Source organism: Podarcis filfolensis (genome assembly GCF_964270895.1).
Source record: "Podarcis filfolensis genome assembly, chromosome: 7".
Classification (NCBI taxonomy): domain Eukaryota; kingdom Metazoa; phylum Chordata; class Lepidosauria; order Squamata; family Lacertidae; genus Podarcis; species Podarcis filfolensis.
This window is the reverse complement of record NC_139603.1, coordinates 7,964,773-7,978,097: the sequence shown is the minus strand read 5'-3', so window position 1 is coordinate 7,978,097 and position 13,325 is coordinate 7,964,773. Positions and strand designations below refer to the sequence as shown.

General features: G+C 44.4%; 1 protein-coding gene across 1 annotated transcript; it reads right to left on the bottom strand.

The window, feature by feature from the left end:
• Positions 1-10,420: 10,420 nt before the first annotated feature.
• LOC310767594 (dynein axonemal heavy chain 3-like) lies at positions 10,421-12,892 on the bottom strand (the record flags this gene model as incomplete). Its single annotated transcript, XM_083624793.1, has 3 exons — positions 10,421-10,530; positions 10,933-11,566; positions 12,736-12,892. Coding segments are annotated over 3 exons (792 nt in total). The 3' UTR covers positions 10,421-10,529.
• Positions 12,893-13,325: the final 433 nt, after the last annotated feature.

Genomic DNA, 13,325 nt, shown 5'->3' with positions numbered 1-13,325 from the left:
TCCACAGTCACTTACGGACACATTGTTAAAACCGTGTTTATGGAAGACAATCTTACTTGGCTACAAGGGATCGCCAAAGCATGTCTCCCAAACATTGGCCATGCTGGCAGGGATTGATGGATGTTGGGAGTCCGATCGCATGTGCAGACCCCCAGTCTCCCTATCCCTGAGCTATGGCAATGGCATGAATACACATTCACCAAGCACACCTACTGCTGGTTTGTGCTATTGCATACAGACTGGCTCTATGCAATAGTTAAGATAACGAGCAAATTTATTGAACCAGTCTGTTGGCCGGAAGTGTACAGGTTCTTGAAAGAAACACACATGGAGGGCAGACACACACACACACACACACACACACACACACACACTGTCCTTGCCAAATGACAGCCTTCTGAGCTTGCCGTGCGCATTAGGTTACTCTCACGGCGCCACACAGAGGCGAAAACGGTTTTCCATATCTCCTGCTGAAGGGATTTTTTTCGTGGAATGTCCTGAAGGAATAAAAGTGATTTGCACTGGTCATGAGTCATAGTTTGGAGGCTAGGAAAAGACTCTTTTGTATCATTCATGGGGGATTACTGAGTTACTTGTCTGATGGGTTCAAGATGGACGGGAGTTTGCAGAGCAATAGTGTGAGAAGCATCGTTTTGCCAAAGGGGTGCAGCTCAGATTTTCTTGTTATTATTTATTGCATGACAACCTAAGAGCTTCCTGGGTCAGGCTAAGACCCCCTCTCTTGCAACATCCTGTTGCCAACTGTCACCATCCAAGTGCCTCAGGGAACAAAAACGGAAAACAGCCATCTCTCATTGTATGTCCCTGGCATTTGGTATTCAGAGATAAGCTGCCACTGAACATGGAGGCTCCATTTAGCTATTATAGCCAATAACCATTGGTAGAACTGCCCTTCACAAATTTGTTTAACCTTTTAGAATGATTTCATCTCTTCATGTATTTAAATAAAAGGCTGTTCGCTGCTTTAATGCCTTTAGCCATTTGCTTTGTCAATCCCCCCCTTTGCTCATCATGAACCTACATTTGCTTTTGTCAGAATTGTGCTTTTTTATTTTCTCCTTTGAATCTGACATTCTCTGCTGAAAAGAAGCCTTCTAGTTATGTATTTAACCATGCTGGCATCCTCCTTTTTTCAGGTAAGCCACCTCTACAGGTAAGTCACCATTTACTATTATTCATAAAGTGTCTATAATTGACAAGTTTACAATTTAATAATCCAATCTGTTTAGCCAGTCTCGTTAATATATCTTTGCCTTTCCTCTTTATCCAAAATATTTTTTTTAAAAAAATGCCCTCTGTGTAGTAAGTTCTTTCTTTCTTTCTTTCTTTCTTTCTTTCTTTCTTTCTTTCTTTCTCCATTTAATTTTAAATAGACAAATTCGTTGTTCTCAATACTCTGAAGCTGCCTTGTCTTAAAGGTGTATGCTGGAGAATTACAAGGCATTAAGGTAAAATTGGTAGAGATATAATGGGCATTAAGTAAGTATTTATGAGACAAGGTGCAATGGACTAAGTCACCCTACTTCAAATGTTGGATTTGATGATTTGTATGGCCATTGGATGGAAATTCCTTTTGACTTAAAAAAAAAAAAAAAAGTGAAAGGTGACATGGGGAATATCGGGGTCAAATTTCCCTTGTATGGTTTATCAGTTTGTCTCAAGGATTTCTTCACTGTGCTGCTCTACATTTGTTATTGTAATGTAATATTGTACTGAAGTAGAAATCTTTCCTGGGTAATCTTTGCTGCCATCTGGAGTACTTTAGCTGGAAAGGCAGGTTTTATAAAACAGCTGCCCCAGAAAAAGAAAACAAAGCTGTATTGATCGCTTGTTGTATTTGCAAAGTTCTCTATCCTTAATCAGAACTGTGAGATTCTCACATGCTGTTTCTCAAAATCAAGGCACCTTTGAGTTGATTGCCTTTGTGCATCCTTTTATTTCCTTTGTTAAGGGCCAACCATCGTGGCGTCAGTCCAACTTCTTCCAGATTGGTTGTTGTTGTTTAGTCGTGTCCGACTCTTCGTGACCCCATGGACCAGAGCACGCCAGGCACTCCTGCCTTCCACTGCCTCCCGCAGTTCGGTCAAACTCATGCTGGTAGCTTCGAGAACACTGTCCAACCATCTCATCCTCTGTCGTCCCCTTCTCCTTGTGCCCTCAATTTTTCCCAACAGCAGGGTCTTTTCCAGGGAGTCTTCTCTTCTCATGAGGTGGCCAAAGTATTGGAGCCTCAGCTTCAGGATCTGTCCCTCCAGTGAGCACTCAGGGCTGATTTCCTTCAGAATGGAGAGGTTTGATCTTCTTGCAGTCCATGGGACTCTCAAGAGTCTCCTCCAGCACCATAATTCAAAAGCATCAATTATTCAGCGATCAGCCTTCTTTATGGTCCAGCTTTCACTTCCATACATCACTACTGGGAAAACCATACCTTTAACTATACGGACCTTTGTCAGCAAGGTGATGTTTCTGCTTTTTAAGATGCTGTCTAGGTTTATCATTGCTTTTCTTCCAAGAAGCAGGTGTCTTTTAATTTCGTGACTGCTGTCACCATCTGCAGTGATCATGAAACCCAAGAAAGTAAAATTTCTCACTGCCTCCATTTCTTCCCCTTCTATTTGCCGGAAGGTGATGGGCCCAGTGGCCATGATCTTCGTTTTTTTGATGTTGAGCTTCAGACCATATTTTGCCCTCTCCTCTTTCACCCTCATTAAAAGGTTCTTTAATTCCTCCTCACTTTCTGCCATCAAGGTTGTGTCATCTGCAAATCTGAGCTCAGAAGATCATTGGCAAGGGGCAATGAAACGTAATGAATCACCTGCACATTCCCAGCCATCACAACCCCCCATCTTTTCTGACAGTGCAAGGACTCCCGGTTCAAAACAAAATTCAAGCTTGAAACCTAGATGCAGTAGCTAGGAGTTATCGTTCGTTTTATGTTGAGCCCCTTGCCATTTTATGATTCCACTAAAATATGCCAAATTATACACACGTTTCTTGCTAAATTCCCTTGAAACAATCCCAGCCCATTTACCTTGTGGTTGGTTTGTTGCTATTCAGAGCAATACGTCCTTTGTTCTGCTACAGAATGCATATACAGTATCATATCTCATTGTGCCGCTGATGTACTTAAAGATTTTGCTGTTTTAAAGATTTATTATGCCGAAATGGCAAAACTAACAGATAGATTATGAAATAAGGACCAAAAAAATCCTTTGAAGAAGATTGGGAACCGTTTTCGGCTTAGCTATAGAAGCAATGCAAAGAGCTGGACTCACTAGCAGGTTTTGACTAACCGCTTACAAATAACAAAATTTGTATAAATAAGATTAAGTGCATTAAAAAATGAATGGAAAGAAAATATGCAGGGATTGATATTATGTTAAAATAAACCAGAGAAGGGGGTTGAGGGAAGTCCGGGGGGGAGGGATAATTTTGGATTTGGGAATTATGATTTTTGTTATAATGTAATATTGGAAAAATGGAAAATTTAATTTAAAAAATGTAAAGGAAAAAATAATAAAGATTTATGTTGCAAGAATCTCACAATGACTTTACAGCTACAGAGGACCCAGTCCCATTCAAAGCAAATCTCCTTAGTATTCATTGGAATTTCATCCAACTGCACACACATTTACTCACTATGTTCAGTGATTCTTACTTACAAGTAAGCATGCACGGGATTACAACCTAAAATAGACTCAGATGGAATATTTTCTTAAACAACTCGGCATTTGGTATCTCCACTATCACCATAATGCTTGCTTCCATTCAGAAACTATATGTGTATTGAGTCTGATGCATGCAATTTAAATGTTTATATAGTGTGTGATCATGAGTTCTTCGTCTGGCCTTTTTACACGGTTTATTTGCATGGGTCATGGCATCAGTGAAGTTGCAATATAAAATGTACCTATTGTGAATAGGGCTGGGCGAATTATTATTATTATTATTATTATTATTATTATTATTATTATTTATACCCCGGTCATCTGGCTGGGTTTCCCCAGACACTCTGGGCAGCTTCCAACAAAATATTAACATACAATAGTCTGTTAAACATTAAAAGATTCCCTAAACAGCTCCCTAAACAGATGCAGTTTTCAGCATCATGATATATCACCAGCTAAACATCGCAATATACCGATACATCACGATGTCTGAAATAAGGGCGGAGATATGTACAAGCATGGGCTGGCATCATGGTTTTTCCCCACATTGTGATTTTGGCATAGCAGACGCGCAAACACATCATGATTTGCAATATATTGCCAGGCCAGGTCAAAAACTATGAAACTGATATCACAATATGGACTTGAAACCAGTTTTAGATTATACATTGATATAGCGCCTAGCCCATCTCATCTGTGACCCCAGTACAAATCCCTATCTCTGTTTTTACTCTTCAGAATCAAGGTGCATATGTGCCTTGCTGTCTGAAAATATCTGTAACCTTGCTGTCTAAAACTGCATCCATGCACTCTGTCTCCTTCATTTCTGTTATGTACTGGAGTTCTCACCCTGGGCCAGCAGAGGGATACTGTAGATAGTTCAGGTCCACATATGCAAATAAGGGATCGAAAGTGACGTTCAGTGATTGGATAGTTACAGAAAGTTGTTACAGTTATGTTGTACTGGAGCTCTATATAAGCAGGCTGGCTGAACCCTTCAGTTCAGTTCTGTTCTGGCCTGTGAATAAACAAGAGCTGTTTGAAGAATCGTCTGATATGTTCACCCACAACTTAACAATTTCCGTGTAATAAACTCATCTTTTTCTACTTCCTGGTGTGACAAGTTATTTATTAGGCATAAGGGTTTAAGGTATTCCGTACACATATTTTCTCTGGCTTCATGTACTGACTTCCACAAAATAGGTTCCAGGCCTCTCAGAGTTTTGCATTGAGATCACATGTGCGGTAGATATGCATGCTGTTTCTGACATACACCTTGCAACACCTACTCTTCCACAAAATGTGTCTTATGGAAATAAATCAACAGCCTGCTCATATTTCACTGGCGTTGTTGGAGACTTTGCCCTTCTGTCAGCCACCGGAGGTACCGTATTTTTCGCTCTATAAGACGCACCAGACCACAAGACGCACCTAGTTTTTGGAGGAGGAAAACAAGAAAAAAATTATTCTGAATCTCAGAAGCCAGAACAGCAAGAGGGATCGCTGCACAGTGAAAGCAGCAATCCCTCTTGCTGTTCTGGCTTCTGGGATAGCTGCGCAGCCTGCATTCGCTCCATAAGACGCACACACATTTCCCCTTACTTTTTAGGAGGGAAAAAGTGAGTCTTATAGAGCAAAAAATACAGTAACTGCTGAATGCTGTTCAGTTATATCGGAAGCACTAAAACAAAAACATTACAAGTGCGCAAACGTTTGTAAAGGCAGCTCCATACTTTCCAAGGTAAACTTGTTGCTGCGCTCACACATTCCCCGTAGAAAACATATAAAATGCAGATTCCCAGATGCATGTACACAAGCACATTTATGCAAGCATGCCTCTTAAACCCTGTGGTAGGGGTAACTTGGAGTAGAAAAATAGTGGGCGGGCAAGGGGCAAAAGCCTCCTCTGGCCCACTTGTTCTCTGTTCAAAATTACTACCTTTCTCAACCTGGTTTTTCTTACTAAAAGTGCCTTCGGGGACCATTGCACATTTGCATGGAATGAATGTTGACTTGAAGTTGCTTGTATGTGACTCATATGCCGCCCACAGTTTATATGTTTAACAGTGAGGGGGAAACTGGTCTGAAGAGGCAAAAACGACCTCCACAAAAATAATAATATTCACATACCGTATTTTTCACTCTTCAAGACGCACCCGACCAAGATGCACCTAGTTTTAGAGGAGGAGAGCACATGTTGTGGTGGGGTTAACAAGGCACCTCTCTGTTGCTGGAAGGGTTAGTTTGGATGACCACCAATGTGATTGGGCTCCTCTGGTTGTTGGGGAGATTTTGATGTTGCCAGTTATTGATTGACAGCCTTAGGTAGTATATTCTCTGTGCGCAGTGTTGAGCTTCCTCTTTTTGCTGCGCGCATCGGATCACCCTCCCACCCTCCCTAATTTTAGGGCTTTTGCGTTTGACCTTGCTATGCCTGTCATGGGGTCATCTGCTTTTGGGGCAGGGGCCTGGTAGGAATTTTGTCCATTTGGCTGATTGGCTGGTGCCATTTGGTTTTTTGCCTACTACGTAGCAAATTGTCACAATTTGTAAGGTTGCGGTTAGGCATTGGTTTTAGAAAATTGGTAGGTGGAGGGGTAAGGATTGGCCGTGCCTGCCCCTCCAATGCTGCTGCTGCAAGGGAATTCCGTTAAAGGAATCCAGGGGCTTACCATGCTCTTGTCCGCACCCCTGTCAAGGGGCTAGGGCCACGCAAGAGCCCCTGGGAGCATCTGGGGAGAGGTGAGGGTCTGGCACCCAGCTCCATTCTCTCCCCAAAAATGTTTTCCCATACTGACTTCGCAGGTTTGCGGGTGTCAGTTCTGTCCCTGGGCGGGGACAGATAGTCACAACCAATGCCTAAGCAACCACTCACATTTTGTATTTTAATAATGTTGTGGCCAAAATTATGCCAAAAACATTAAACAAAAATTCTGTGTGAAGTGTGAATTCATTTGAGGGTGTCTTGAGGACCTCGACACGCAAACGTTTCTTTCCCTCTCATAATACTAGAGACAAGGAATCAGCCAATGAAACTGAATGGTTGACAACGCAGCGTCTTCCATAGTTCATCTGTGCACAATCGGCTATTGCGTGGCGAGTTCCCGCCTCCCACCAGTAGAAATAAAGTCACAAGACACCATTATTTAGGTTAATGGGCTAAAATTGGCCACAACTTTATTGGTTACAGATGATGAGCGGTATTGGCTTAGGCATTGGTCCTAATCGACTATCCGGCTTCATTCTGTCTGCCTGAAGGCCAGGAAAGGTTAACACCAGCAGGGGGAGCCCTGCTGATGCACATCAATTAGGAACTCCCCCAGGGTCACCGCTCAGGGGCGTGCCTTGGCCCCTGGCCTCCATAGGCTTCAGATGTGGCCACGCCCCCCAGAATCCTTTACCGGACTACCCTTCACTAACCGGGGGAGGTGATGGCACTCGTCCCCCCCCCATTCATCTACATAACAATACCCATGCCAATGCCTAACCGCCAAACTGAGGAAGTTGTGAAGATTTGCTACGAGGTAGGCAAAAAAACCAAATGGCTGGTGCCAATTTGCCAAGTGGAAAAAATCCTACCAGGCCCCTTAACGGCAACCAACCAAAGTCCATAGCAAGGTCAAAGGAGAAAACTTAAAGGGTGGATGGGTGGGAAATTCCCCAGCTGATCGGCGGCAAAGAGGAAGCGCCTCTGCCGCGCTTGCCTTAAATGCGGCAAGCCACACCCCCTGGCCCGGGGGATGATGCGGCAGAGGATTCCCCTGATCTCGCAGGGCTGGGAGCAAGCCTCTGCGCGAGTGTTGGGGGCATGAAGCCTGCAACACCAGCTCCTCCCGAGGTCGGAAGTGGCTTTGGCACAGCAACCTCCCCACTTGTGATTCCCATCAGCTGCCATTGAGCGGCAGACTGCCTCTGGCAGTGTGGAGCAGAACGCAGCCATCATGGCTAGCAGCCATTGATTGCCTTATCCATCAAATCCACCAGCCTTTGTTTTTAGGCAAGTCCATATGGCCTCTGGTATTTGGGGAACACCATCGCTCACTATAGCTTTGCATGCAGAAGGTCTCCAGGGTCAATCTGCAGGTGATAAGAGAGAAGCCCCCATTTGGAGAGCTGCTGCCTATCAAGGTAGCTAACAGTGGGTTAGGAAGATACATTCTAACCTGGTCAAAGGCAATTCCTATAGAATTGGCAAACTAAGCAGGCCTCATTCCAAGTTTTTCAACCTTGGCACAAGACAATTTCCCTGGAAGCAGATACCGTATTTTTCGCTCTATAGGATGCACTTTTTCCCCTCCAAAAATGAAGGGGAAATGTATGTGCGTCCTATGGAGCGAATGCAGGCTTTCGCTGAAGCCTGGAGAGCAAGAGGGGTCGGTGCGCACCTTTTTTTTTCTTTATTTCCCCCCCTAAAAACTAGGTGCACCCTATGGTCCGCTGTGCCCTATGGAGTGAAAAATACGGTACTCTGCCATGTGTCTTTCCATCCTTCAGCACGTCTTCCTTGCTGCTCAAGATACGATTATTCAGACATGCAGCCCATGTGTCATCTGTGACTCATCCTCTTCTTTCTTCTACATCCAATTCAGTCATTTCTTCCTGTCCAACTGACTACAATAATAGCTTTCCCCTTTGAAGTTGTTCCTTATCTATCCTACTGCTTTCTATGCTGCTGTGACTGGCTGTCCCATGCAAAATAAACAAAAAATGTTTGTGTGTGAATCCTGACTAATCAAACAGCAACATAAAGCAAAAAAAAATCAATAATAAAATAATAAAAATGAAGGTGGCAGGCTTAAATAAACTTCATGATCAGTCAATATATGCCCCAAATCTAATAGCTGTGTTCCCCCCACAGATCTGCAAGCTCCAATTCCCAAGGAAGAGGAACTAACTGTTACGAAAAAGGAGCAATGCTGCTGAGTGCTCCAGATGGCTGGAAAGCCAAACAGGATGTTGATGTTATGGGACTGTACCGTGGGAACCAGGGACAGTCTATTATGTGCACTGAGCACCGGATGTTAGCTCAGAGTGTCACATGACCCTGTACCAGAAGTACATGGGTGGAGTTATTCTCTCTCTGCTGTGGCTGCTGAGGAGTGCAGACATGTTCTTCTCTGCACTGCTGGAAAGACAGAAATAAAGGCATGTAAAGACATTTCTGTCTGTCTCTTTCCCCTCCCTGGGGATGGCAGGGAAGAGGGGAGGAGTGGTTGTGTTCTTCTCACGTTTGAGGAGAATCGGCCGGTAGAGATCTGGCCTTGTCTTGCTGGGAGCCGAGACGGGGGAGATCAACAAGGAATCAAGGCCACCTGGAGAGTGGCCAATTCCTCTGAAGGCTTTGAAGATTCCGACACTAACCTCTCAGCACCCTTAATAAACTACAGTTCCCAGGATTTTAGAGGGGGAGTCATGACTGTGTAAATAGGTTTGATATTGCTTTAAATGTATGGTGTAGATGGGGCCTAAAACCACAAGATGAACATCTGGGGCAGAAGGGAGAGGGCAAGGAAGACCTTACACAAGAATGGGTGTATTATGAAGTCACATAGAGCTAGAAGGGACTTGAGTTCAAGATTCTGCATTGCAGGGGCTTGAACCCATGACTTTGACCATACATGCATACATAAATGTATGGTTTAGATGCAACTGCCGTCTAACCTCCCTGGAAACAAATCAGAATGAATGTGCAATCAAACAAGCCTTAAGGCTTCTTTGTTTTTAAACGGGTGATGGTTGTAGCCACGCTTTTACATTTGAAAGCGCAGGCATGTGTCATCAACCATTTAGTTGACGAGCTGGTAAAGCGCAACTACGTCCTGATTGATCCAGTGCTTCTGGGACAAATCAGAAGTGAGCTCAATGTAGAGGACATAATTGGTGGACTGGCCATTGGTGGACAGCGTGCCTCTCCCAGCACTGGTTTCGAATATGGCACACAGGTAAATTCCCTTGTGTAGAATTTTGGTACCCTCGCCAGGTTTCAGCCAAATGATGGGCAGGGAGTCATAGAGGGTTTTGGGAAAAGGCTCTCCAATCCGCATGGTCTCCCTGTCCCAACAAGGCCCTTCCAAATAAAGCCCTTTCTCATGGGCTCCATCTTCAGGCAGTTGAGTCATACTGTGCTCCTGTATCATCACCTAAACTGGGTGGGGGAAGGAGAAATGAGATGGTGTATTAAAACATGGCCTAGGTCTTGCTAGTTGCTAGCCATTGCAAGGAATGTCTCCTGTAGGTTACCAAGTATTGTTTTTGCATAGTATACAGGAGCTCTTAAACATGGAATGAAATTGTTTTACTTACCTGAAATTCAAGTCCAGTGTGATCTATTGTGATGCCGTATTTCCTGGCATAGTTCTGTGAAACTATGACAACTGAGTAGCAGTTGGAACCGTAGCAACTTCCAACAAGATCAAATGTTGGGGGTTCGATATGTATCTTCCCCATGTTGACTGCAATGAACAGTTGGGTGGCTGGAATGATTTTCTCTGGTCTCAGGTATCAGAAGATGACCATGCGGTCAAGACCTGTGAACAGATTCCATTCAACGGAAAACTCTTCTTCATGAAGTTTGGCAGACTCATAAATCATTTTGTATTCCACAACATTGGACTCCAAAGTCCTTATAGAGTTGGTGTCGGACAACTTGATAACGGAATGCTTATTGCCCTTTTCCATATTTTTGACCCACTTGTTGGCTTGTCCTTGAGGATCAATCATTAAAGCCCTTCGTCTTGAGATGGAAACAATGATGCCATTGTCAATCGAAAAGGAATCAATTGGCAACCCAGCAATCTGCCAGGCACAGATCTTGACTGGTTCCGCTAAATTGCTACTCAGCCTGAAATCAGAAGAAGAAGAAGAAAAAGAAGAAGAAGAAGAAGAAGAAGAAGAAGAAGAAGAAGAAGAAGAAGAAGAAGAAGAAGAAGAAGAAGAAGAAGAAGAAGAAGAAGAAGAAGAAGAAGGAGAAGGAGAAGGAGAAGGAGAAGGAGAAGGAGAAGGAGAAGGAGAAGGAGAAGGAGAAGAAGAAGGGGAGTTTGGATTTGATATCCCGCTTTATCACTACCCGAAGGAGTCTCAAAGTGGCTAACATTCTCCTTTCCCTTCCTCCCCCACAACAAACACTCTGTGAGGTGAGTGAGGCTGAGAGACTTCAGAGAAGTGTGACTAGCCCAAGGTCGCCCAGCAGCTGCATGTGGAGGAACCCGGTTCACCAGATTACGAGTCTACCGCTCTTAACCACTACACCACAGTAGAGCATGGGACTTTCTCCTCCTTGCACAAAACCAGCCATTTCTTCTGAAATTCTGTATGGTAATCAACAGTAAAGGCTTCCTTTACCACCGTCCCTGAAGATACCAAGACATCCCCAGTGAGGTCAGGGTGCCGAAGTCCTGACAAGTGTGTTGCTTCCGTCCAACTATCCTTCTTGCTTCCCAAGCCACTGTTCAGTTTTTCAGCCCTGTCCAGCTTCTGAGAGCATTCGTCAATGCTGTTTTCAAGTTCTTTCTTCTGGTTATTAAGTTCTTCAAGTTCATCCTTCAGGTCCTGGAGGCGGTCCATCACTTTCTTGAGTTCTGCTCGCTTCGTATTGAGCTTCTGCATTTCTGGAGTGAACAAACCTTCATCTTCCCTGAGTTGTTCATGTTTTGGGGGTGCCTCCTTTGTGACACGGTCGTGCACGTCCATGGCTCTCACCCCGTTGCACGAGCCTTCGCAGGTGAATGACACATTCTTTATGACAGCTGTCTGAAAGTCCGAATGGTTGATGAACTTCTCTCTAATTCTCTTAGTTAAAGCTGGTGGGATATTATCTTTGTCATAAGTCTCCAAGCCTTTGTGGAATTTCAGATCCCCTAGAGCCTTTTTGGAACTACCTGAAATTTCACATAAACACATACATATTAAAATATTTTCAAAATAAGAATATCTCATGAAAAAAATCTGGAAGATTTTCAACCTCCCTCCTTTTACCCCGAAATAGTTTTTTGAGCAGCCAGGTGATTATTAAGCCAAAGCAAATGGATAAGGTAATATCATGACTCACTTCCCATAACAATTGTATCTATGGTCCATTTTATTGCATTGAATGCAGGGGAGGCTGATGCCCATTGGACTTTTAGGGCAAACTGTGGGAGAGTCAACAGTGGTGGGAAGGTAGAGCCAATGATAGGCAGAGTCAACTAATTCTAGATTTCTCCTCTCCCTCCTTCCTGATGAGTTTTATAACAGCAACACTGGGGCTAAGGAGGAGCAGGTGCAGGCGGGGGCTGTCTAGGGACAGGCTTAGCTTGGAGGGGCAGTGCCCCACTTGCCCATATGGACTAAAGTCTACTGGTTGAATATCTTAATATATAATATAAAGTGAGATGATGACAATAATAATAATAATAATAATAATAATAATAATAATAATAATAATATATTATTTGTACCCCGCCCATCTGGCTGGGTTTCCCCAGCCACTCTGGGCGGCTTCCACAGAAACCTAAAATATCACACATTAAAAACTTCCCTGAACAGGGCTGCCTTAAGATGTCTTCTGAATGTCAGGTAGTTGTTTATCGCTTTGACATCTGATGGGAGGGCGTTCCACAGGGCGGGCGCCACTACCGAGAAGGCCCTCTGCTTGGTTCCCTGTAGCTTTGCTTCTCGCAATGAGGGAACCGCCAGAAGGCCCTCGGCGCTGGACCTCAGCGTCCGGGCAGAACGATGGGGGTGGAAACGTTCCTTCAGGTAAACTGGGCCGAGGCTGTTTAGGGCTTTAAAGGTCAACACCAGCACTTTGAATTGTGCTCGGAAACGTACTGGGAGCCAATGTAGGTCTTTCAAGACCGGTGTTATGTGGTCTCGGCGGCCGCCCCCAGTCACCAGTCTAGCTGCCGCATTCTGGATTAGTTGTAGTTTCCGGGTCACCTTCAAAGGTAGCCCCACGTAGAGCGCATTGCAGTAGTCTAAGCGGGAGATAACAATGCTAAAAATCAGCAAAGAAGCACATGACAACACCTGACCCCATAAATGATTTTTTGTTGTGTTTGGTTTTTACAGCTTCCACTTGGATCAGGCTTTCTTTCTGTCTTTTCTCTCAAGCGCTTCATGACCAGCTTGACAGGTCCTGGTGGATTCTGCATGGATTTGACAAGGGAGGTATTTGTCAGGTTCAGGTTATCGAGAGCCGAAAGGGCAGCTTCCAGGGCTGGCATTGGCTCCGGTAGGTTCCCCTTGCACTCCTCCTGTAATCACATCAAATATATTCGCAGAACATGGTCAGGATGCTACCGCACAGTCCAGTGGAACAAGAACTTTGCAAGAGCAACCCTTTCCTTTCTTACTGCAGCTGCAGCCACTGGATGTGCCTTGACTGGAATTGATTGAGGGCCCTCTCAGTGGCTGGTCCCCACCTGTCAAATGCACTCCCTGGCGCAACGGCCACATGGTCACCCAAAGAGTTTTAGAACTCAGTGTGGATTTGAACCCGGTTGCCCCGGTCTAACACTCTAACTGTATCACACTCGCTCTCTGGTGACCCCATAAAAGCGGAGCAGTTTTAGCACAACGTTACTTTTAGCATATGTGTGTTTGGAAGAAATAGTTTCTCCCTGCTCTGGGGTAAATAGCAGCCCTGGGGAGGCAGAT